The following is a 24,965-nucleotide window of genomic DNA, read 5'->3' as shown; positions in this document are numbered from 1 at the left end:
AGGTTCTTCAGGCCTATATATACATAGTCCTTGTTACTGGGCAGGAGGGTGGGATCATCACCCTCATACCCTCATTCCCCCAGAGGGTAGGGGAGAGGCTTCCCTTCTCTGCCTTCTGTCAGGTCCTCGTGGTTCCCGGTACCTGTCCTACTCACTCATTTGAAATGAACTACTTATATTTGGTGTAAGGGTAAAAAGGGTTTACCTTGGGTTTAGAGGGTAAAAAGCAGCTAAGATTTCTCTTACGAAGAGATGATCATAGGATACTTTAACATATCTGCCTCTCTGATCTGTTCAAAACTTGTGAAAAATTAGAATTGAATAGTCGGTGGATAGAACTACTTGTTGACCAAGTTTGGAATTCTCATCTGTAGCAGGACCTATCCCTTATATTTGGATGGACCCTTAAGAATGGACTTACTCTTGTTTTTTGTTACATGTAGACAGGGAAATTGAGACCAAAAGAGGTGATTGGTCTTGTACAGGGCACCTGGCAAGTCAGTGCCATTTTGGGCCTGGGCTCCAGCACTGTCTTGCCTGTCTCCCAGGCATGCTGACCTTCTGAAGTCTGTGCCCGCCACAGGACAGAGTGCTGCTCTTTCCCCTGCTCTGTGGGCAGACTTTTCTTTCTTTCTTTTTTTTTTTTTAAACTTTATTTTGGCTTTTTGTTTTTAACTTTATTTTGGCTCCTTTTTCACTCCTTTACAAATGATTTTACGTATCTGTTAGTATTCCTGTTATCTACACAAATGCTGGTGAAGTTCTGGTAAAGCTGCAGGTGGTTAAAGTTTGACACCCCTCACCCTCCCAGCTATCCCCATGGTGTTGGGTGTTGGAGGGGGAAAGTTCTTGACTGGAGCACATTCTTGAGACTCAGTCTTGGTTTTATACACATAAAGAACTCCGTGGTTAGCCATTTTTTGTTTTTGATATGTTGATTTTCAGAAGAATGAGGCTGGGGGCTCTTTTGAGGTGCTCCTTGTAAGCTTGAGCTCAAGTCAGCCAGAGACCCTTTGCTGCTGAGTATGAGCAAAGTGTTCCCGGGAGCATGGCGCCCTCTGCTGGACAGTGGAGTGCCTTGTGAATGCACCGCTCGACTTGTGTGTTCAGAGCCAGGGATGCTGATTTTCCTGCTTATAAGTCATGGTTCCTGAAACTTAAGGCCAAAGCGGGGTGGCTAGGGGTTGTTTTGGGGTGTCAGACCTTGTTATTGGGTTCCCCTGGCATTTTCCACAGCTCTCACCCCTCACCTGGCAGGGGCTTTGCTATTGCCTAGGGCTTCTCTTGGAAGCCTCCATGGCGCCCTGTACCCCTTCTCTGCTTTGTAGGGGTTGGGAAGTCTCTGCTGCTGATTGGATTTTGCTAGTGGGATTGTTGGGTTTGAGTATGTGTTTAATGAAAAATTTAAAAATGTTGTAAGAGGAAAGAATTTTACATCTTGCCAAATTAAAACCAGAGAGAGACCTTCCAGATTTAACTCTTGATGTTTTGACTTTTTTAGTTACTGCGGAATACACGATCCTGCTTGCGTGGTTTACTGTAACACCAGCAAGAAGTGGTTCTGTAACGGGCGTGGAAATACTTCTGGCAGGTAGATAATCAGACCGTGCATGTGTCTTTAATCAATGCTGTGCTCAGATTTGTGTGTAAATTATGGAAATGTTGAAGCAAAAGCACAATATAAAATCACGCTAACAAACCTGGTTTTTCCCCTCCTCTGTGACTGGTTTAACTTGAAACAGATGGTGGTGTGTGAATGCCTTAATGTATTTACCCTTGATTTATTCTCTGTGGTTCTTTTTATTATGCAAGTAGGGTTGGCTTAATTCTCCTTCCCCGTTTTTATTTATATTTTTCTGCAAGATGAGCTCCTGGCACGCCCGTTCATCTTCATTACTGGGTGCCTGGGGAGGATGTTCCCAAGACAGTAATGGGCATCCATGGGAGCCGCTTCCTGAGAAGGCTCCCTCTGGCCTTAGCTCATCGGAGCAGTCCTGAGGCTAATACGGGCCAGATCCTGAATCATCGGATTAAATTAAGTTCACTTGACCGTCGTCTCTGGGCTTCCCTTCCTGCTGTTGATCAGCAGCAGCTGTGACTGGGTCTCTTGTTTTGTGTTTGGGGTGAGACCAGTTTTGTGCTGGTGCTTGGATTCCAAGGGAGGGTCCGGTCCTGGTGGCTTCTCCAGAGCTGCTGTGATGTGTGACAACTCATACCACTGTTCTGGAGAAGTGGAACAGTCTTGTGAGACAGGGCTCCAGGTTGTTGGCAAGAAAGGAGCATCTTCTGGGGGTCGTGTTTTGGAGACATACAGTGACAAAACCCCATAGGCAGGTATATTTCACAGAGTCCCCACCCTTCCTGTGTCTTCAACAGCTGCAGGCCAGGCTTCACCATTTCATGCGTGCTGTCTAAGGACAGAGTGGTCAGATCTCTTGTCATCTTAGAGTTAGCAATGCGAATTGTAGGGTTCTGAGTGAGGCAAGAAAGTGGGCTAATAATACTTTTTTTTTTAATGTGTATTTTTTATAATCCAGTGAGCTTTGTTTTTTTTTTTAATTTTTATTTATGATAGAGAGAGAGAGAGGCAGAGACATAGGCAGAGGGAGAAGCAGGCTCCATGCACTGGGAGCCGGACGTGGGATTCGATCCGGGTCTCCAGGATCGCACCCTGGGCCAAAGGCAGGCGCCAAACCGCTGTGCCACCCAGGGATCCCTGGGCTAATACTTAATTCTAAAGATTTGAAAGGAAAAGCATCTTCAGGGTAACCGGATTCATATCCCATTTTCAGAATGTTCTGGGTAATTTCAGCATTACTGTGTTTGCATTAGTTCCTCTCCTGCAGGAAAAGCAATTAAATAAAACTTCTTAGCTGGCAACCCCAGCTTCCGGTCAGTAGAGCCAAGATCAGAGAAGTGAGCAAAAGGCCTCTAAGAGAAAACACTCTGTGAACCACACTGCATTTTTGCAGGAGACCAGATTGTAAAAATTATGGGGCACTTACCTTCAGGGAGCTTCCAGTGTAACCTGGTGGGGCAGGTGCAGAAAAGACAAGAGGAAATCAGTCTGGTAAAAATGCCGGTTGTGATAGCTTCAGAAGAGTGGGTGTTCTCTGGGTGCACAGTGGTGACGGCTGGCTTCATGAAGCTAGAGAGAGAATGTGGCATCTGAGCTAAAGTTTGTCACAGAAGGGGTTTCCCCGAGGTGAGGGAGGGCAGCAGCAGGGCAGTCTGGAAGCGTGGAAGGGTGTGCTTGGTGTCTGACCAACCCGCAGCAAGGCTGTAGGTAGCTGGGAGAGCCTAAGACAGAGCCAAGCACCACCTGTGGGCTACATGCCCGGCTGGATTGTCTTAGGGCGGAGTTCGCAAGCCCCAGGTGTAGGTGAGCTGTGTCCCGGAAATGGGAAGGACAGCAGAGTCCTAGCCGCCCAGCAGCAAGGAAAGAGCTGAGACAGTGGGGTTTCAGACAGTTCAGAGTGGGCCTTGTGCTTCCTGAGAGTAGCCCTGAGCCCCGCTGCTCTATATTTTTTACTGTCCTCAGGTTTCTAATACGTTTGGTTATCAAGTTTCCTGGCCTGCAACAAATTAGGAGGGGCTGTTGCTCCTGGAAGCAGGCACAGGGGCCTGGAGAAGCAACTTCTTCGAGAGCAGCAGCAGCCCAGAAGCCTCAGCAAGCGGAGAGGAACCGAGGAAGGGGCAGGCCTCCTGCCTCTCCGGGACAGCAGCCTTGGCCCCACTGATAGGTTCATTCAGGCCCCATACGTAGGATTTCAGAAAGCAGGAATTAAAAAAAAACGAAGCAGGAACTATGTGAAACGTGTTAGGAAAGTTTTCCTTAAAGGCTGTTCAAGTCGGATTGATTTTTGCGCTCAGTGGGGAGCCAGTTCAGGGGCGGGCTGGCCCCCTGGGATGCCAGATGGATGAGGTGTGACCGCCCCTGCTAATGGACTGTGAACGGTACCGGAACTTTTAACGGGGGGCTCGAAAATTGGAAGTGGTGAAAAGCCAAACTTTGGGTGTTAACTATTTATCATTTCCTGGTTTCAGCCACATTGTAAATCACCTCGTGAGGGCAAAATGCAAAGAGGTGACTCTGCACAAGGATGGGCCCCTGGGGGAGACAGTCCTGGAGTGTTACAACTGTGGCTGCCGCAATGTCTTCCTCCTTGGCTTCATCCCTGCCAAGGCTGACTCAGTAGTGGTGCTGCTGTGCAGGTGAGGGCGGAGCCCCCCATTCAGAGGGGGTGGGGGCACTTGGCACCAGTAGGCCCTGTTCTGCCCATTAGAGAGGTGTGAGGATATTTGGGGGCTGGGGCTACTTAAGAGAACTGGGAACGTTGAATAACTTTTGGGGTGTGTTCTGGTTAAATCATAAAAAGAATTCTGTAAAAACAGTGTTAGGAGTTTTAAGAGTTCAGAGCTCAAGTGCATGGGGAGAGGCAGTGATTACTAGCAATTTAAAGGTAATATGATCACATAATAAAATGCAAGGAACGTCACTTTGGGATAAAAGGTAAGCCTTGGGGGTGGCAATCACCCTCACCCTGGCTTCCCCTGCCCTTGGTTTCTGTAGGCAGCCCTGCGCCAGTCAGAGCAGCCTGAAGGACATCAACTGGGATAGCTCCCAGTGGCAGCCCCTCATCCAGGACCGCTGCTTCCTCTCTTGGCTGGTCAAGATCCCTTCTGAGCAGGAGCAGCTGCGGGCTCGGCAGATCACCGCCCAGCAGATCAACAAGCTGGAGGAGCTCTGGAAGGTGAGGGCCTGCTGAGAATGCAAATCTGCCTCAGCACTGTTCTTGTCCAAGGAGAGCTGCTGGGAGTGACTAGCTTCACAACGGGAGAGATTCTGGAAGGAACTCCAGGGAGAGACTGCCATCTCTACCTGGAATGGCCCGGTGGTGGAATCCCACAGGCACCTCCTGCCAGGCCTCTGGGAACGGATAGCTCCCGTTGCTGGAATTTTTCTCCTGTTGCAGAGGGTGAGGGTGGGTGGTGGGAAGGAGGAAAACCAGAACTGGCTGTGGACGGCTATGGGCGGCTGTGGGTGAACATGGCAAGAGGAGGTAGTCCTAGGGAGACAGGACTGTGAGGATTCTTTAAGATCTCGTTGGCCCTGTGACATGTCTGAAGCCAGGGGTGAATGTTCAGGGAAGAAGGGATCCAGGTCACAAAGGTCAGAGAGGCAGGGCCCACAGCAGCTGGATGAGTGAAGAGGAGGGGCTTCCAGCTTGGGTGGTTCAGTGCCAACCCCATGTGACCTAGTTCTTCAGGAAAGCCCTTCTCTGGTTCTGGTTCAGCTTTTGGTTTGGTGGGTTTTTGTTTTTTTTTTTTTTGGTTCAGCTTTTGTTTTTTTTTTTTAATTAATTTTTATTGGTGTTCAGTGGTTCAGCTTTTGTGATAAAGTTTTTGTAATTGGGCTAGAAACTTTAATTAGGAGCTCATATAATCTAATATCTTTTTTTATTTTTTTGTTTTTTGTTTTAAGGATTTATTCATGAGAGAGAGAGACACAGAGAGAGAGGCAGAGACACAGGCAGGGGGAGAAGTAGGCTCCATGCAGAGAGCCTGACGTGGGGCTTGATCCGGGGTCTCCAGGATCTGCCCCTGGGCCAAAGGTGGTGCTAAACCGCTGAGCCACCGGGGCTGCCCCCAATAATCCAAAATCTTAAATGTGAATTTATTTTCACTTTGAGTGCAAGTCAGAATAGTTCTCAACTGTCATCTAGCAAGGTACCTTTCTACTTCAGTTTTCAGATGGCCAGAACTATTTCACCTTTTCTGTTTATAGCCACACAGCCTAGATATTGTTCTGTCCCTGCCAGGGACGAGTGTATCACCCCTAATCAGGGTCAGGAGGAAATTGGGGTGGGGGGAAAAGATGGGCCTCCTCTTCTGTTTACACAGCCAGAGGACTAGTGGTCTTTCTGGCAGCCCAAAAGAGGTATTCTCTCTCCCAGTTCAGGGACTAGGCATTTGTTGGAGAATATAGTCACTTGCTGATACAGGTGTGTCAGGCTGTGTACCTGGGGTGTCTTTGCTAGTATTCACCCTGTTGGTGTAGCCCTGGGCAAGGGAAGAATAGGGGCGACAGCTAAAGGGGGAGCAAAGACCCAGGCCCGTGTCCACCTCCCTGTGCCACATACACTTTATCACATGAGGGGCTCTTTGTGGGGTGGACACCACCAGCCACCAGTGCTCTCCGAATGACAGGCTGACATTGGCTTGTTCTGATAGGTGGTGGCTATGGCCTGTTCTTCTAATGACTAGTGAGCCTGTGTGTACTTCCTTTTGTATGTAGGTGAAAATGGGGAAGAACAGTTGTGGTGCTTGTCTTCTAGGAAAATCCTTCTGCCACTTTGGAGGACCTGGAGAAGCCGGGCGTGGACGAGGAGCCGCAGCATGTCCTCCTGCGGTACGAGGATGCCTACCAGTACCAGAACATATTCGGCCCTCTGGTCAAGCTGGAGGCCGACTACGATAAGAAACTGAAAGAGTCCCAGGTGATGTGGTGTGTGCAGGAGGGTTTCGGTCATTTTAACACAGCGTCTCTCCTAAGGTCTGGGGAGGGTGGTTTTCTCTGCAAACTGCGGACGCTGATGTGGGCAGAGGCGCAGTGCCCTGAGAGACGGAACGGTGGATTGAGGGCAGGCAAGGGAGTGACCCTTGGGCAGACGCCCGGTTGCTCAGAGCTAAACACCGAGTGTTTTCTGATTTAAAATCCAACAAAAATCCCTCGCAGTTGGGGTCGCAGCCTTTGCCCACGGCTATGAGAGTCGGAGCTGAGGAGCCCATGGCACGCTGAGGGCACTCCTTGTACCAGTCTCCTGAAGAACACACGTAGGAAGCGGGAGCTCTGAGGATCGGCTGCCAGCTTCCTTCTCCCTCCACGGTTCACAGAAAAGCTACCTCTGAGAGCAGACGTCGTGTGGGGGTCTCCTGGTCATCTTGAGCGGGTTCTGGGGGTCCTAATGGCTTCTCTCCCGGATGTGCCCTTGTTGGTGTTGCAGGCTGTTGGGTGCTGTGTGCTGCACCTTGACATCATGGCTCGTAAGGTCGCCATAGGGCACACACCTGTGGAAACCCAGACACGAGGAGTCCAGGCCCGTGTCTGTGTCTCAGGCTAACAGGGCTCTTATTTTTCATGTGCTCAGACTCAAGATAACATCACGGTCAGGTGGGACCTGGGCCTTAACAAGAAGAGAATCGCCTACTTCACTTTGCCCAAGACTGACTCTGGTAATGAGGATTTAGTCATAATTTGGTTAAGAGGTGATTTTAAGTTTTAAAATATTTGTGACCATAAGTAGCATAAAATTCCTAGTTTCACCCTTGTAAAGTGTCCCTTAATTTGAACTCTTCATGGTGGCAGCCTTGGCACATGTTGAAAACGCTAACTTTCTTGCTGTGTTTTCTCTGTAAGACATGCGGCTCATGCAGGGGGATGAGATATGCCTGAGGTACAAAGGGGATCTGGCACCCCTCTGGAAAGGGATCGGCCACGTCATCAAGGTCCCTGATAGTATCCTTTGTATAAAGAAGGACAAGCTCATCCTGAGCACAGGTGGCCTGTGTGGGGGTCGCCTTGGGGAGGAAAGGACTCCGCGGGTGGCTGGCGGTGGTGGGAGTCCCTCTGAATGATGGGGTTTGCCACTGAGTCTTTTCTTCAGTTGTACTCTGAGGGTGCACCATGTGTATCAAACTGATCAAAAAACTGCCTGGCCTGAGGCCAGGGCCTGCCCAGCTCTGTGCCCTGGGGCTCTGTAGGCTCCATCAGAATCCTGGCCTGCTCCATGCTGGGTGCTGCCCCAGTGCTCACAGGATTGCAAGGAGCTGGCAGTAGGGGGCGCAGACACCATGGTGGTGACCGTCAGTGAGAACATGGGCCAGGTGGGCTGGGTTTTCTGTGCTGGGCACAGGGGAGGGTCTTTTTTCTCAGTAGCTGAATGAAGGCTCCTCAGAAAGGTAAACCCAGCTTTTGACAATGATGAAACTTAACTCAGTGGCACAGATTATGGCGATGAGATCGCCATTGAGCTTCGGAGCAGTGTGGGTGCACCTGTGGAGGTGACTCATAACTTCCAGGTGGATTTCGTATGGAAGTCAACCTCCTTTGATAGGTATGTCCACCTTGCCCCTGCAGGTACTACTGCATCTGTTTTGCAGTGCTTTGCTGGTGGCACAGCTGCCGCCTCCACCATCTGGATGATTCTCATCTGCAGTTGCCAGGCCTCACACCAAACACTCCATGGTCGTGCGGGTCCCTGACCCTGAGTTTTCCTTCCAGGATGCAGAGTGCATTGAAAACGTTCGCCGTGGATGAGACCTCTGTGTCGGGCTACATCTACCACAAACTGCTCGGGCATGAGGTGGAGGATGTGATCATCAAGTGCCAGCTGCCAAAACGCTTTACGGCACAGGGGCTCCCCGACCTCAACCATTCTCAGGTTCTCACCCATTCTGGGGACTAGAAGGGGCCTGGCTGGCAGAGCCTGCTTGGATGGGCAGCCCCCCTCACTCCCCAGGGTTGGGTGCAGCCTAGCACTTATCTGTTATCTGAAGGTTTACGCTGTGAAGACTGTGCTGCAAAGACCGCTGAGCCTGATCCAGGGACCACCAGGCACAGGGAAGACGGTGACCTCTGCCACCATCGTCTATCACCTTGCTCGGCAGGGCAATGGGTAGGGCTCAACACCATCCAAAGTGGGGGTGGGGGAGACCTGTCTGCTGGGATGCCTGGGGGCCCCTCTTACCTGGCACTCTGTGTTTTACATTATCTGTGTGATATCTGATCTTTGTGGTTGCTTTTAATAAGCAAGTGTGCTGCTCTGGTAGAGGCCACAGTGGGTCAGTGTGTTAGCGCATCTTGACTTTTGTACTTGTGTGCACCTCAGAGCTTTGAAAGTCTTTAGGGTGCAGACAGGAGGGTGAGGATGCAGGATCCTGTTAGTAGTATTGCTGCACATGAGAAATGTGAAAACTAGGTGGGAACAGGAAGCGCCAGACCAGTTGGGTTTTAGCTCCTTCAGCTTTGTTCATTCCTGGCTTTAGTCTTAGATCACGAGTGGGGCTCTGTTGCCTGTGATTCAGAACAACAGTCCTGGCAGTTAGCATTTCCTGAATTTCCTCTGGGTGAGCTCTGAGACGTTCATTCACATTGTGTTGAAGGCCTGTGCTCGTCTGTGCTCCAAGTAACATAGCTGTGGATCAGCTGACTGAGAAGATCCACCAGACTGGGCTGAAAGTCGTACGGCTTTGTGCCAAGAGCCGTGAGGCCATTGACTCCCCAGTGTCATTCTTGGCCCTGCACAACCAGATCAGGAACATGGACAGGTGGGTGTTGGATAGCCCACCTTAAGCACAGCACATCTCCCGTGCGCGGTCCCTGATGACACATGCCTCCCGTGCCTGCTGACGTGTCACCATGCTTCCAGCATGCCAGAGCTACAGAAGCTGCAGCAGCTGAAGGATGAGACGGGGGAGCTGTCATCTGCTGATGAGAAGCGGTACCGGGCCCTGAAGCGTACCGCTGAGAGGGAGCTGCTCATGGTGAGCTCTTAGCCTCAGCACTGTTTTGTTCTGTTTGGCTGTGGGACTGTCCCAGTATGTGGAGCTGTAGATCAATTTATTTTGCTTTTGGGAAAGAACTTCGATCCCTCCCATATTTGTCTTCTCGGTGGTTGCACATCTTGGTCTGGAGGTGGGTCTGGAACACTCTCCTCTTTTGTAACCAACCAAGGTTTCCTCAGCTCAACACTGCCTCTCAGAGGCTGTTTTAGGCACAGAACCACGTCTGTGCTGAGAGGTTTTTGTGATAAAGTACGATCACTTAGAGCCTGGACGTAGATGTTGTCCAGGTGGGATAGCAGCCTGTTTCCATAGGTGTCGGGGAGGGTGTGAATCTGTGTCCTGTCCTGTCTGCCCTTTGGGGCCTGGTAACATTTACCATGCAGGTGCCCTGATGCCTCACCTTCTCTCGTCTCCAGAATGCAGATGTCATCTGCTGCACATGTGTGGGTGCAGGGGACCCAAGGCTTGCCAAGATGCAGTTCCGCTCCATTTTAATTGACGAGAGCACCCAGGCCACTGAGCCAGAATGCATGGTCCCTGTGGTCCTTGGTGCCAAGCAGGTGGGCCATTCACTGTAGTCCTGTTTGAAAATGTGTGTGTTCTCTTGTTCCAGTTCTGTGTGATTCTCAGTGCTGGGGTTTGTTTTTGATAATGCTTTATGTACCATGATATCCTGACAGAGCAGAGGGATGCACAGTTGAGGGGTTCTTGGAAGGATGAGTGCCCTACCCAGCACTTCTTTTGGGTCCTGAGTGCACGTCTGTGTGTTTCATATGTGGGTTTCCCCGCTATCCAAAAATAAAACATTGCTTTGAAACCTCTCATAAGCCAAAATGAAATAAAGTGAAGAATATCTGCGCTTTCCGAAAGTTCACATCATGCCACTTGGCTTTTGCAAAAGGCCTACATTAGTACCTGTTCTTGACAACTGAAAGAAATCCGAAGGGGATTTTTGCTTTTACGATGAAAGCCATAACCATATTAATACAGGTCTTTTGTAAAAGAGAAGTGGCATAAAGTGAACTTTTTTTTTTTTAAGATTTTATTTATTCATGATAGAGACAGAGACACAGGCAGAGGGAGGAGCAGGCTCCATGCAGGGAGTCTGATGTGGGACTTGATCCTGGGACTCCGGGATCACGCCCTGGGCCGAAGGCAGGCGCTTAAACCGCTGAGCCACCCAGGCTGCCCATAAGGTGAACTTTGTTAGGAAATCAGGATACTTGTATGTGGTGGGTGGTCCTGTGCCTGGTCAACGCTTACTACTTGAATCCACATGTACTCAAGCTCCTCACCTGTGTGGGCTTCTCCCCACAGCTCATCCTCGTGGGTGACCACTGCCAGCTGGGCCCCGTGGTGATGTGCAAGAAAGCAGCCAAGGCTGGACTATCTCAGTCGCTCTTCGAGCGCCTGGTGGTGCTGGGCATCCGTCCCATCCGCCTCCAGGTCCAGTATCGGATGCACCCTGCGCTCAGTGCCTTCCCATCCAACATATTCTACGAGGGCTCTCTTCAGAATGGCGTCACTGCAGGTAGTGCTTAACCCAGAGTGGGGGGCCTAGAGGGAACGCGGCCTGGGAATGAAACCTGCTGTTGCTGCCCAGGCAGCCTCATGTGGCGATCACTTATGTGTAGGGGTCACCTCAGAGAGCTCCAGTTGGTGTACAGGACGCAATGTCCACTCTGCGGGGTGGGCTAGGGGGAGCTTATCCTTATAAAATGAAGAGTCAGTACGTGAGAATTCTCAGCAGGGGCACATCACACAGCATGCAGAGCAGGAGGTGGCAGAGTTGACGGTTCCTCCCACTCCTGACCCTGTTGTTCTCAGAGCCCGGGCCCTGGGGGTTCACGGAACTGAGGTCAGAACTACTCTTGTAGTAACACTGAGGCATCGTGTGCCCTTTTGCCATGTGTATGGTTATGCTGAAGGTGCAGAAGCGTCCCTGGAAGGCTGACTGTTGCTGCGGCATGAGTGGGGACAGTGCTTTCAGAGTGCCCATGTGTTCTCATTGCCACATGCTTGCAGCAGGCAAGGCCCCAATCAACGAAGAGTACTCACTTTACTAACCCCTTGGGTGCACTTCCTTGGGACCCTGTGCATGACTAAGACACTTGGCAGTTGTGGTAGGTGCTTGGAAAAGGACTCAGGGATACGTTTGTGGGCGGTCCTTCAGCCTGGGGTGTTCAACAGGTGCTTTCCCAGAAATGATCAAAGAGAGCCAGCCTGTGGCTTCAAGGAAAATAGTTGACAGTATTTATCACCAGTGGTAAAACCTTGAGAATTCAAATGAAAATCGGAATTTTGGAAAACTCAGCTGATCAAGTCTTTCTAATGCTGAGTGGCTTTTCTGATGAGATCTGTGGTGGACAAATGTCTGTGGAGTGTGGAGTCTCTGGAAGCTCTGCTTGACTTGGTGAGCAAATACTTCCCATGCTGATGGCCAGTAAGGATGGTACAAAGTCTGAGGCTGTCTCAAGGGCAGGGCTGAGGAGGGCCACCATCATCGCCAGCCTGCAGGGTGACCTATCCAGTGTTGGTCTGGAATCAGGCAGGATCTCATAATTGTGGGGAAGGTCATGAAACACTCTTCCCTTTTCCAGCCACATGCATCTGTGAGGCCCGGTCATGCTACTGGCAGGGCTGACAGAGACTGGCTGCAGGAGCAGAGTCCACCGTTTGGGAACGGAGTTGCAGAAACTCAATAGATAATATACTTTAGTGGGAAATGTTGTTTTTCATAAAAAAGGATTTTGCTGATGTTTATTTTTAGAGGAATTCATACATATTTTGTGTTTCTAGGTTTTTAAATACAGTAAACTTCAGTAGAGTAAAATTATGGAAATGGTAGCTATTGGGATTCCTCAACTTTTCAGAGTATGAAAGAGTCCTGAGACTGGCGCTCTTAATGTTTGGTTCATACCAGCAGCCTACCATGTCAGCCTTGTCTGGTCTGCTGTCTAGGTGAGATGGAGGCTGAGAGTGCGTGCCCGGCCCGGCCACGAAGCTGCCATGTGGTGTGGTCCTGGGAGTTGATGGGACTGTTACCATCACTGTGATGCTTAGAACATTGCTGGTCCATTGGGTGGTAGGGCTAGGAAGAGCCAGGCCACAGGGAACTTATTTGCAATTGGATGCTAGTTGGGAAAGCCACCACTTAGCACTGATTCTCACCTTTGCTGGTCCTGCTCCGTGAGACGGAGAGAGAAGAAAGAATCTGAAGCACATTCCCTGCCGAATGCAGAGCCCAACTCCGGGCTTGATCTCAGGACCCTGAGATCATGACCTGAGCCAAAACCAAGAGTTGGATGCATAACTAATGGTACCACCCTGGTACCCCAAGTACATGTTTTTTTAATTCTTCATCAGAGTATAAAGAAGTGCCCAAATCCTAAGTGTTCAGTTTAGCGAGTCTTCTTTAAGTAAACACACCTGTATAATTAGTATCTGAACTCCAAAACACAACCTGACTAGCATACAGGAGCCCCCTTGTGTCCTGAGGTGACCTCTGTTCAAGGCAATGCTGGTGCCCAGCCAGACCCACTCTTGGGGTGGCTGGGCCTTAGCTGTAGGAGGAGCATTTGCACTACAAAAATTGGCGGGCATTAATAGATCAGCCCCTGCCGCCACTACTCCAGTGGCTAAACATTTGCCAGAAACCCCTGAGCTAATGCGCCACAGAGCTAGCCTTGGCTTCTGCCTTTGCTAGAAGGATAGAAATGGACAAGGTCTCTTTCTCAGCTTGACATAAAATGGATCATTGATGATAGGCTGGGTTTTTGTGGGTTTTCTAAAATTTTATTTATTTGAGAAAGGTACAGAGATAGCAAGAGAGAACATGAGTGAGGAGAGGGAGAAACCAGCTCACCCCTGAGTAGGGATCCTGACGGGGCTCCATCCCAGGACTCTGGGATCATGACCTGAACCAAAGGCAGATGTTTAGCTGGGTGGCTCAGCTAAACCGGTGCCCCGGTTTTTGTGTTTTGATGCAAAAATGCCATTTTCTCAGGCTGCTGAGAGTGGGTGCAACTGTTGAGTAGGTGCAACTCCATAATTCCCAAAGGGGTGAGTGGGGTGTGTGAATGGACAAACTGATTTTTAAGTTATAAGGAAATGCACAGGGCCCACAGTAGCCAAGGTGAACATGAAGAGCCCAATGGAGGTGTTCTCTTACACTACCAGGTGTCACAAGTTACTATAAAACTGCAGTTGCCAGGATACTCTGGGGACAGTGCCTAAGATAGAGTCCAGAGGCAGACCCATCTGTCCATAGTCTTTGGTCTATGACAGGATCAAATTGACTCAGCAGTGTCGTCCACAAAAGCCAATTATAGGGACGTCATGACCCGAGGGTAGGCTGGCCAGAGAAAGGTTCCATAAACAGGCCAGAGAAAGCATCAACCGGTGAGATGTTCAGTGGGTGAGCCAGCATTGTGCGCCAGGCAACTGAGTTTCACTTCATCCAGGGTGTTTGGGGGCCATAGACCTGTCCGGATGGCCACCTCACAGCCCCATCGACCAGGGTCTCTTGCCCAGAGCCTGCTGTCAGCTGCTCTCACATGTGCCTCTGTTTGTGGTGGTGTGGTCTCTGCATTGCTCCATCTGTACTCAGTCAAAATATGCTGTGGCTTTTTACTCTAATGTGAAGTGTTATCTCTTTTCCCTCCCATGACAGCTGATCGAGTGAAGAAGGGGTTTGACTTCCAGTGGCCCCAACCTGATAAGCCAATGTTCTTCTACGTGACCCAGGGCCAAGAGGAGATCGCCAGCTCAGGCACCTCCTACCTGAACAGGTAAGCAGAGACTCGCCCTTGACATCTGCAGGCTTCAGTGGCAGCTTGACAGATAGCCACTAACCACGACTAAGGTGTTCTTTCTTCTGAAGCTTTTCCTTTACTTCCTTATCCCCATTCTTTGTGGACACCTAAACCAACAGCATATTTCCACCTTCCATCTTGAGTGTGTTTTTCTATTGAGCAAAAATTGCTAAGCTCACGTGTGAAGCGTTTCTGTCCCTCGTGACTCCCTTGGTAAATGATGGGGAGACCAGCTGTCCGTGCAGCGGGCCTTCACAGAGCTGCGCTGGAGGTGGAGCCGGCCCCACACCTCCCATGGTCTCTAGCCTCGGTCTCAGGAGCCGACGGGTGCCGCCTAGGAACTGAACGGCGGGTTTTCTTAGGACGGAAGCTGCAAACGTGGAGAAGATCACCACGAAGCTGCTAAAGGCGGGTGCCAAGCCTGACCAGATTGGCATCATCACACCTTACGAGGGCCAGCGCTCCTACCTGGTGCAGTACATGCAGTTCAGCGGCTCTCTGCACACCAAGCTCTACCAGGTGCGCGCACCCAATCGGGCCTGCTGGGTCCCACCACAGAAGCGGACCTTGACCTGACCTCCTGGCCTGTGGCCTGTGAACCGGCACAGTTTGGGGGGCGGGGGGGGTGTGTGCATGTTCCTTCAGGTTTTTCTCAGGATAGTTTTCAGAGCAAAACTTAAAGTAATTCCAAGTTGAAACGTATGGCATGATTACGTGCCGGCCTTACAGTGGATGTTACATAGTTGTGAAAATGCTGTTCACTCCTGTATCAACGCCTGGATAAACTGTCCAGGGTGTATATCCTTTCAGGATGCAGGACAACGTAATTATTTCTCTCTGCAGAAATGGACCAAAATGTAAAGTAATGACTGAGTGACGATGACAGTTGGTCTCTGTTTTGTTAACTTGAGCACAGTCTAAGGTTTTTTGTGGCAAGCATGTATGTGTTTATCATTGGGAAACAGATTGCCAAGGTTAAAAAGCAACCAGAACCCAGGAAGGCCAGGAGAGTGGGTTGGGGGACCATGAAGGCCCGGTGGGAGCAGGCTCAGTCAAAGGGGTTCCCTCCTTGCTTCCTCACAGGCACAGCAAGCAGGTGGCTGGTGCCAGGGCTCTGCAGGCTTCAGGTGCCAGGCTCTTTGGTAGGATTGGACAGTGCATCTCAACACAGTTCACACAGTTAGAGGGTCCTCGAAGGCAGCCAACTGGCTGACTGTGACCATGTGTCCCTTGTAGGAGGTAGAGATTGCCAGCGTGGACGCATTCCAGGGGCGAGAGAAGGACTTCATCATTCTTTCCTGTGTGCGAGCCAACGAGCACCAAGGCATTGGATTTTTAAACGACCCCAGGCGGCTTAATGTGGCCCTGACCAGAGCAAGGTATGGAGGCCTGAGTCCCATTGGGCTTTGCTGGTGGCAGGTGCCTCCCTCCTGACACAGGAGTTCTTTAGGGGGATTTCCCCTCAGAATCTGGAGCTGGGAGGGTCCACCCAGGAGCCGCTTCCCTGCCTGGTTCTCCTCTTTGTCTGGTTGTTCTTGAATTACAGCTGAACCTTGGGCTGCATACAGGGCAGGACTGGACTTTGCCAGCACCAGAGGGTAGAGTGTTCCCAAGCAGCAATTTAGAAAGAATGCATTCCTATGAGACACCTTTGTTTCCTGTCCTGGTGGGTTTCTGTGGCCTCAGTTTTGCGGCAAGGGTCATCTAGGCCCTTTTGACCTAAGGTCAAATGCAATAGTTCAGGTTGTGTTCCTGCAGAAAATTGAATCCACGAATCAAATCTTTTGGTCTTGTATGCTTCTTTGACCCTAGAATGTAACCTGTTTTGAAACAATGATGATAGCAAAGGAGACCCAGAAAATAAGGTGGCCCCTTGTCACCTTGAGTAAAATCAGTCCTTAGCTGCCCCGTACCAGCTGGGAGTTAGGCTCACTTCACACGTTGGTTTCTTCCCCTCTCAGGGCATTTTGGTGGTTATCTGTTACCTCCCACCCCTTTCTAGGGTGCTCTCTTGTTTGGTGGCCAATACTGGGGCATATGGGGATCCTGAGACAGCTGGGTAGGGTGAGCATCCACCAGAGAAGCCAGTCCCCAGCTTGGTCATTGAGTTCTGTGCCCTGGGCTTTTGGGGTTCCCGAGGCACAGAGCCTGCTGGGACTGGTGATGATCTCCCAGGAGGCCGACTCATGGCTGCAAACAAGGAGACTCCTCTGAGCTCATCTGCTCATGGAAGCATTTGATACCTGGGCTCCTCAGAAATTGTTTTCAGATATACCCGGTGTGCTGTTGGCAGTTTGCACAATGGGCTCCAGTGCCAGCTCCATCCCTGTGACCAGCAGTGTACCTGTCTGCCCCCAGCAGGCCAGGTGTCTAGGCAGGGAGGGAGAGGATGCCGGGAGAGCAGCCTGGGCTTAACTTCTGTCACCTTGGATGTGGATTTTGAGTCTGTTCAGTCTTTCCTCATTGTTCTACATGGTGTTCCACTCATCATGTAGAGCCCTAAACACCATATTTTCATGCCCATACCTTGCAGGTATGGGGTTATTATTGTGGGCAACCCAAAGGCCCTGTCCAAGCAGCCCCTCTGGAACCACCTGCTGAACTATTACAAGGAGCAAAAGGTGCTGGTGGAGGGGCCCCTGAACAACCTGCGGGAGAGCCTTATGCAGTTTAGCAAGCCCAGGAAGCTGGTCAATACCATCAACCCGGTGAGTACCAGTGTAGGCTGGCAGAGAGGCATGGAGGAAGACAGGGTCAGGAACCCTCTTCTCCCTCAGACTGGTGTTCCTAGCACGTGGCTGTGAGCAGTAGCAGGTGTAACCAGCGACCGGTGTGAGCTGAGGCTGGACATGCATGTCCATGTGCACGAGAGTGATGGAGCTGGCCTGTTGTCACAGAGCTCCCCCACCCCAGGTCTCTCAAGTGTTATAAGGCGCTCTCAGACCTGGCCTTTTGGGACACAAAGTCATGAGTGGTGTTTAGGAGTTGGACATAGGCAGTTAGGAAATTCTGTGAACCCAGGGTACTCTAGGGGACTTAGAAGCCATGATGCTGCTTGAGGTGAAGCCTGAACGTATCTATGTTCAGCATCAAAGGCCAAAAAAAAAAAAAAAAAAAAGGCCAGGTCTGTGGAGGAGGGTGGGTGAGGCCCAGAGCCCACTGGTCAGCAAGCCCCTCAGGGTTGGCCTAGGCATGGCCTGGGAGGTGGCCAGGCCCTCAGATCTTAAGAGAGTTCATCTTGTGTCAAGGTGATAAATTCCTCACCTATCTAAACCCTCTGCAGGGAGCCCGCTTCATGACGACAGCCATGTATGATGCCCGGGAGGCTATTATCCCAGGGTCGGTCTATGATCGGAGCAGCCAGGGTGAGTCTGCTGCAGGAGGAGGGGTGGGTGGGGTGGGACCACACTGGCCCTGTGCATGTTGATCATTCCCACGCCTGCAGCTTTTGGCCCTATCACTCCTGGGGTGACCTCCCAAGCCTCAGTCCGCAGAAACTGCCTCTCAAAGCTCTTTGTTGCTTTCCCTTGTCTGAAATCAGAGAATTGGTTGTCAGTTTCTGAATACAAATTTTTTTCTTTTTAAGAGTTTATTTATTCATGAGAGGCAGAGATATAGGCAGAGAAGCAGGCTCCACGCAGGGGGCCCGATGTGGGACTCGATTCCAGGTCTCGAGGATCACACCCTGGGCCAAAGGCAGCCTCTCAACTGCTGAGCTACCCAGGTGTCCCATAAACTTTTTTTTTTTTTTTTAAATACCAGAGCTCTGCTTATGGAGGTTTGCAGGCACATACTGCAGCCCTGCCTATTTGCTCCTGTGCCCCATGCCACAGTGCTCCCTGCCTACCTTGCCCTTCGCGCCTCCACTCAGTAGGGGGGGTGGGCACTCCTGCAGGCCACCCATAGCCTCAGTTCCGGTTGCGTGGTCCTTGTTTCTGTGCACTCTCTGAGACCACACTTCTGGGTGGGGTCTCTGTCCTGAGGCTGAGCCTTAACCCCTGCTGTATGGAACACCTCCTCTTGCCTGAGCCAGTGTCTAGACGGTTCCCATTCATCTCCCAGGTCCCTGTCTCCTAAGGCCTTTCCCTGCCCTAGCCTCTACAGAGGGTGACTGGCTCACCCAGGTGCTTGGTGCCATAGCCTGCATTTTACACTGAGCTTCATCTCCACCTGGGCTCACTGGCCATCCTGGGGCCAGGTACACCCCAACAGTTCCTCTCGTGTGAAGTAGGAAAACCCCCTTTCCTTGCCTAGTATTCTGGATGCTGGGCTCAAGTGACGGATGTCATTGCTACGTCCAGTGAGTTGCTAGGTAGGGTGCTCTGGACCCATCCTTCATCCTTGAGCTCACCGTGGGCCCAGATAAGGCACTCTCAGCCTTGGGGGGTGGTGGTAGGGGGTGGCAGGGAACAGACCATAAGGCTATGCTGTCATGCCTTGGCTCCCTTTGGCTTCCCAGCCCTTGGAGCAGCTGCGTGCAGATGGGGATATGCCTAGCTCTGGGCCTACCTTGGGGCCTTCATCTTCAGTGCCATTCACTGGTCTGTTCATTCAGGTTTTTTCTTGCTTTTGGGTGGTGGTGGAGAGTGGGGTGCGGGTTACACGAATATAAAATTTTCCCTTTTATTTTTTCAGTTGGAAATGCAACTTAGCTTTAGTCTTTTGGATGCTGGTAGGCCGTGATTCTCCTAAGTCCCCTTGGAAAAAAGGCTTGTTCCCAGGAGCCAGCCCCAGAGAGGCTGTCGAGTGGGGATTGAATTGTGAGATTCTCTATCAGGTGGCTTTGCTGTAGGGGTACACCAAGAAACACCATGGCACTCAGAGCAGTGACAGGATGAGATTGACATTCCAACTGTTCAAGCTGCCATTTGTGGGGTGGGCAATTGGCTCATTGGCATGTGGTGGGTGACACCTGCTGTCTACCTTGTGTCTTGCAGGCCGGCCCTCAAACATGTACTTCCAGACCCACGACCAGATCGGCATGATTAGTGCAGGCCCCAGCCACGTGGCTGCCATGAACATTCCCATCCCCTTCAACCTGGTCATGCCACCCATGCCACCACCAGGATATTTTGGACAAGCAAATGGGCCAGCCGCAGGTGAGTGCCAGGTGGCAGCATGTAGGCAAAAAGCACGTTGGTGTTGGAGTTTGTTCACATCTGGGCTTTGGACAGTTGGGTTTGTTGGTTGGATGCTGACCTCCTTCAAGGAACCCTGGACTGCTGTCTTTCAGGCCGGGGTACCCCAAAAGGCAAGACTGGTCGTGGGGGGCGCCAGAAGAACCGCTTTGGGCTCCCTGGACCCAGCCAGACGAATCTCCCCAACAGCCAGGCCAGCCAGGATGTGGCATCGCAGCCCTTCTCCCAGGGCGCCCTGACACAGGGCTACATCTCCATGAGCCAGCCCTCCCAGATGAGCCAGCCTGGCCTCTCCCAGCCCGAGCTGTCCCAGGTGAGCTAGCAGCAGGGAAGTCAGGATGGCCTGGGGAGGCCCTCCACACAAGGACCTGAGCATGGCTCCGCACAGCATCCTCCATAGGTACACCATGTGGGGGTCTGTAAGCTCTAAAACCTGACGTTCCCGACACTGTCTTAGGCAGCTGGCCTGGGTTACCTATGTTCTTTGGTGAGGTAACCAGTGTGGATCTCCTGCCACTTAGGTTTCAGATCCAGGTTTTCCAGAATCTTCTCTGGGGCAGGTTCTTGAGGCTGGAACGATATGTGCACATCTTAGCTCCCAACTTTGTTTTTCAGGACAGTTACCTTGGCGATGAGTTTAAGTCACAGATTGATGTGGCACTGTCGCAAGACTCCACGTACCAAGGGGAACGGGCATACCAGCACGGCGGAGTGACAGGGCTGTCCCAGTACTAGAAGGCAAGCTGACCCCTGCAGGAGGTCTTCACCAGGACCTGGACTTGATGGGAAATTTGGGGAATGTGTAGTAGGGGTCTCAGGTCCCCTGAAGCCAGCTCTTCCTGTGGCCAGTCATTTCAGCTCCCTGTTCATCTGCTCATGGTGGCAGGGGGGATGTGAGCTTCATGCATGGTGCTCCTTGCCTGAGAGTCCTAGAGCTCAGTGAGGAAGGGTGGATGTGGGAGTCCCGGCCCCAGATACACTGGGCACCTCTGCAAGAGGGCTTCTGGGCGCTGTTCAGGCCCTCACCTCTGGTTCCCCTGTACATAGTGTGGCCAGAGTTGGATGAGCATGGGCCTGGGTCCCCTTCCCCACACATGGTGTGTGCTGGCTAAGTGGGGTGCTGGTGCCACTGGCAGAAGGAGCCCCTTAACTCTCGGCTTCCTTTTCAGCTGGGGAGCACTAGTCTGGGCACCCAGCCAGCCTCTGAGGTCCCATTTCCCAGGCGCACCGTGGGGTGGGGGGGGGAAGCCCTGTACCCTTGGTGGTGGGTGCTGCGTGGGCCTCTGCCTTCTCTGATGGCCCCTTGCCCTCCCTCCCTCCCTACAGGTGGCAGCGGAAGAGCTAAGCTATGTGGCTTAGTCCATCAGCATCTTATTCTGGGTAATAAAAAATAAAAATAAATGGATACCTGTTTTCCACTGCTAAAACTGAAGCACCACTGTGAGCAACAGGAGAGGGAGAGGAGCACCCGAGGGAGGAGCCCGAGACAGAGCGAGCGCCCACTGCTGGCCCGCGGCGGCGAGGAGAAGGAGAAGGGAGAGCGGGAGGCGGGCGGCCTCGGAGGACCGCCCGCCAGCGAGCCCTGCCAGCCCCGCTCGCCAAGGAGGCCCAGCGCTCGCCGCGTCCACACCTGGGTCTGCGACCAGGGCGGAGGGAGGAAGACCCTCATCTCAGAGTAGCCCTTTCCTCTGTTCTTTTCTTTCTGTTTCTCTTTTATTGAAAGGGGACTACGTTTTAGCAGGAAAAACTTCGCATTTCTGTGCCGAGCAGGCTCCTTGCGGGGCAGCCGTGCTGGGAAAGCCCCGCGGAGGTGTGGGTTCTGTCCACACCAGCTCTGAAACTGCCCTGGTCACGCTGCCTGTGTTCTAAGAGCGTTTCATTTAAAGAAAACACGGTGTTTTGGGTTTTTTTGTTTTTTAAAAGATTCTTTCAAAGGAGTACTGAAAAATCTACTTTCCTGAGTTTGTCTCTCAAATCTTAGCGGCGGACCTGGGAGATGCGAGAAGCTTCCAGAAACGAAGTTTAAACAAACCAACACATCACAAGATTAAGATCAACACCTGTGACGGGATCACGAGGAGGATTTTTGTTTTCAATTTTAGCTTCCAGTGGCTTCTCCCTGCACGTCAGGGTGGTGAGAGAGCACCGTGTCGTCCCGGGCCAGGCAGCCCCACAGTCTCCGCTGGACTCTGAGAAGCAAAGTGCTTCCTACATGCGGTGGACTAGTGCCCACCCACCCCGGGACGGGCCTTGGGCAGGACTGGCTGTGAGGCCAGAGGGTGGGGAGGTGGCTGTTCCCCGGCCAGTGGCTTCTTCCCCAGGGGTCCTTCCTGAGGATTTGGTGGAAGACAGCAGCCGAGAGGACCCATCCCCAGGGAGGCACCCACAGTACCTGTGGCTGCTTAGACATGCTGAGCACCCCACCTGCCTTGTTCTCTACCCCACCCTCCAAGCTGGGAACCCCTCTACCTGTGGGTACAGCTGAGGTGGGGTGGGGTGATTTCTGCTTTTTTTTTGGGAAAAGGAGTAAGTTTCAAAAATAAGTTGGTTCTGTGCCGAAGGGGCTGGGAGGGGCTTGTCACATCAGCTAGCACAGGGGGCTTTTGTCTGGTTGGGTCTGGGCCACGACTCAAGAAGGAGCTGTAGCTGGGAGAGCCACCCCCAGCTCCTTGCACACACCACGGTGAGGTAGACTCCCTGGCAACCACCTCTTTGGGGACCATCCCTTGCCTACCTGGGCCCTGGTGACCCTGACCCCCTTCCCCAGTGTCCCCGTCCCTGTGAGGCTGATGCCCTTATCAAAGCCTCCAGATTCCAGCTTGTACTTGGGAGATGGGGACACACAGGCCACCTTCCTTCTGGCAAGGCCTCTTATTTATTACCATTGCTGTAGGGCTTTCGGTTTCCCCCTTCTTTTGATAGGCCACATAGAGGCATAGAGTTTGGATAGGTTTCCGCTATGACCCCTTGTGCGACACACCCCGTGGGCCACACCCTGTGCCCACCCGCCTGCCCTGTTCTGTTCCTTGGAACGCTTTGCCTCTGCTTTGTGCTGTTCGCTTTGTTCTCCACCTTCATAGCAGCAGTTATTCTGTTTTCCAAATGGAGCATCTGTACCAGCTTAATGTAACTTTTGATTTTGGGTCGATTTGTTTTAAGCTCTATTGTCACCAATAAAATCTTAATAAACAGCTGTTGTGTTCACACTGCAGCAGATAAACTGCAGATGGCAGAGCACTTGATCTGGGGTCTGGCTGGTTGGGAGCTTTGGGGGCACCTGGATGGCCAGGCTAGAACGGCCAGCTGTGCCAGCACAGGGACAGGCAGCCCCTGGTGGGCAGTACCTGGGGGTGCTGTGGGCAGGTTAGACATGCCGCTTCCTGGAGATGAGGATCTAGGAACCCAGCCCTGGGAGCACAGGGTAGGTGGTGTCACTGTGGGTCGTCCCATCACCCTGGCAGCAGGTCGTAGTGGATGCCACTGCCTCCTCCCCCACCCTCAGGCCACCAGACTGGAGACAGGGGAGCGGACCACGCAGTGTTTATTGTTTGGGCCCCGCCTGGCTCCGTCAGCGGCAGCCACACTCGTCCACCACCATGTCCTCGTAGTGCCGCAGTACCACGTTGTCGCTGTTGTCAAAGAAGAGCACTGAGATGGGCGACAGGCGCGCGGGCACGCAGCAGGGCAGGCCGGCGGCGCCGGGGGCAGCCGCGTGCATGAGTGCGCGCAGCACGGCGTGGTTGAGCGGGGGCGTCCCGCCGGGTCCCGACAGCGTGGCGGGCAGCGAGCACTGGCCCTGGCAGTAGTTGGCCAGGAAGCCGCGTGGCGCAATGACCCAGCGGTGCCAGCCCACCTCGCGGAAGCTCACGTAGAGCCGCCTCGTGCGACACGCGCCCCCGGGGCTGCCGCCCAGGGCGGGCTCGGCTTCGCGCCGCGGCCGGGCCAGGGGGTGGCACAGGCTCGGGTCAAGGGTCACCAGCAGCAGCGAGGCCTCGGCCAGGCGCGCGCAGGCGGCGGGGGCCCGGGGACGCAGCGCCAGCGCCAGGCGGAGGCTGCGCGGCGCCGACGCGTTGCGGGCCCAGGCGGCGCCCAGCAGCTCGGCGCGCACCGGCGTTCCCAGGGTGGGCACCGCCTGGCGGAGCAGCACCGGCCTGGCGCCGCCGCCCTCGCCCTCCGCCGCCCGCGCTACGCTCAGCTCCCAGTCGGCCGCCGTCTCCGCCGCCGCAAAGCGCAGCTCCAGGCGGGCCCGGCTCGGGCGCTCGGCGGCTTCCACGGCCGACAGATCGAAGACGACGGTCCATTCAGGGCACTGTCCCGCGGCCCATGCGGGCTCCGGGGGCCGGGTGGGCGCACCTGGGGAGGCAGGGAGAGGGCTGGGCTCGCGCTGCGCCCCCGTGCCCCGCCCGGCCCCAACCGCCAAGGGTTTCGATCGCGGACCGGACCAGGGAAAGGTGGAGCGCCTGGGGCTGCGGGCGCCGTTAGAAGGCGTCAAATGGTGTGAAGCGGCGCGCGGGGGGCGGGGAGTGATGAGTGGGGGGCAGGGCGTCGCTTGCAAGTAAGAGGAGGCCCAGCGCCAGGGCACGGCGGCCTGCGGCGGGACCCGGGCAGGGTGAGAGATGAACGGATGCCTGGGGCCCGTGGGGAAGTGATGCCGGAGAGGTGGTATCTGCAGGAAAGGCATCAAATGGCGTGAAACAGCGGGGGACGGAGGGGAGAGTGGGGGCAGGGCTTCAGCTGCAAGCTAGGGGCCTTGCCCGGTGCAAGGAGCCTGGCCTTCGGCCACTCCGACCGGTCCCTGCAGGTGCCCACGGGGAGGAGCGGATGGAGTGCGGAGGCTCCGGTTGCTCGTGGGCCGGACTGGGCGGGTGGGACGTTCGGAGCTGCTCTGGCTTCCCCCACTCGTGGAGGGGCGCACAGCGGGGTCTCCGCCTCCTCGACACACGCCCCCAGCGCAGACCCCACTCACCGCGGTCCGGGATGTGGCGCACGATGTTTCCGGCGACCCCCAGCTCCTCCACGTGGCACGGTCTCAGGGTGGTCCCCTGGGGCGTCCGCCGCGGGCCCACCCTGGCCTCCTGGGGGTCCCGGTGGCGGAAGAGGCGCCACATGACGGGGGGTACGGGCCGGGGCTTGGGGGCGCCCCGGTGCACGTCGGGCAGCCCGAGAGCCTGCAGCAGGGCGGCGGCGGGGCCCGGGGGCGCGGGGGCGCGGGCTGGGGGCGGTGAGGGCAGCAGCAGGGCCAGGAGGAGGAAGAGGACGCGGCGGCCAGGAGGGCGGCGCAGCGCGGGCATCTTCCTCGCTGGCGGCGGCCGGACGAGTGCTCAGGGGCCGCGGGGCACCCTCGACTTGCAGGCTGGGGGCGGGGCCGAGGTCCCCGAGGGGCCAGGACGGAGGGCTGGGGCTGGGCGGGGTCAGGGTCCCCAGGGGACGTGGCCGCGGTCCAGAA

General features: G+C 53.7%; 2 protein-coding genes across 3 annotated transcripts in view; one reads left to right on the top strand and one right to left on the bottom strand.

The window, feature by feature from the left end:
- The window catches only part of UPF1 (UPF1 RNA helicase and ATPase), a 37,533-nt gene extending 14,823 nt beyond the window's left edge, over nucleotides 1-22,710 (top strand). The window contains exons 3-24 of one of the 2 annotated variants that reach the window (XM_055342975.1): nucleotides 1,502-1,591; nucleotides 4,048-4,215; nucleotides 4,574-4,754; nucleotides 6,339-6,500; nucleotides 7,152-7,236; nucleotides 7,421-7,519; nucleotides 8,009-8,117; nucleotides 8,285-8,444; nucleotides 8,560-8,678; nucleotides 9,166-9,330; nucleotides 9,432-9,546; nucleotides 9,984-10,127; nucleotides 10,885-11,098; nucleotides 14,240-14,357; nucleotides 14,744-14,900; nucleotides 15,618-15,760; nucleotides 16,915-17,089; nucleotides 17,665-17,746; nucleotides 19,319-19,480; nucleotides 19,615-19,832; nucleotides 20,135-20,257; nucleotides 20,846-22,710. In XM_055342975.1, the coding sequence (XP_055198950.1) occupies nucleotides 1,502-1,591; nucleotides 4,048-4,215; nucleotides 4,574-4,754; nucleotides 6,339-6,500; nucleotides 7,152-7,236; nucleotides 7,421-7,519; nucleotides 8,009-8,117; nucleotides 8,285-8,444; nucleotides 8,560-8,678; nucleotides 9,166-9,330; nucleotides 9,432-9,546; nucleotides 9,984-10,127; nucleotides 10,885-11,098; nucleotides 14,240-14,357; nucleotides 14,744-14,900; nucleotides 15,618-15,760; nucleotides 16,915-17,089; nucleotides 17,665-17,746; nucleotides 19,319-19,480; nucleotides 19,615-19,832; nucleotides 20,135-20,254 (2,986 nt within the window). In that variant the 3' untranslated portion in view covers nucleotides 20,255-20,257; nucleotides 20,846-22,710. Of the gene's footprint in view, nucleotides 1-1,501; nucleotides 1,592-4,047; nucleotides 4,216-4,573; nucleotides 4,755-6,338; nucleotides 6,501-7,151; nucleotides 7,270-7,420; nucleotides 7,520-8,008; nucleotides 8,118-8,284; nucleotides 8,445-8,559; nucleotides 8,679-9,165; nucleotides 9,331-9,431; nucleotides 9,547-9,983; nucleotides 10,128-10,884; nucleotides 11,099-14,239; nucleotides 14,358-14,743; nucleotides 14,901-15,617; nucleotides 15,761-16,914; nucleotides 17,090-17,664; nucleotides 17,747-19,318; nucleotides 19,481-19,614; nucleotides 19,833-20,134; nucleotides 20,258-20,845 lie in introns of both variants that reach the window. The other variant, XM_055342974.1, reaches the window with a different exon arrangement.
- Nucleotides 22,711-23,040: 330 nt separating this feature from the next.
- Nucleotides 23,041-24,835, bottom strand: GDF1 (growth differentiation factor 1). Its single transcript, XM_055342976.1, has 2 exons — nucleotides 24,486-24,835; nucleotides 23,041-23,872 (listed from the first exon to the last, which is right to left on the bottom strand). The coding sequence occupies exons 1-2, from the start codon at nucleotides 24,808-24,810 to the stop codon at nucleotides 23,088-23,090; spliced, it is 1,110 nt and encodes a 369-aa protein (XP_055198951.1). The 5' UTR covers nucleotides 24,811-24,835; the 3' UTR covers nucleotides 23,041-23,087.
- Nucleotides 24,836-24,965: the final 130 nt, after the last annotated feature.

This window comes from Nyctereutes procyonoides, unplaced genomic scaffold (genome assembly GCF_905146905.1).
Source record: "Nyctereutes procyonoides isolate TBG_1078 unplaced genomic scaffold, NYPRO_anot_genome, whole genome shotgun sequence".
NCBI classification, from domain to species: Eukaryota; Metazoa; Chordata; class Mammalia; order Carnivora; family Canidae; genus Nyctereutes; species Nyctereutes procyonoides.
This window is presented reverse-complemented; position numbering and strand designations above follow the sequence as displayed.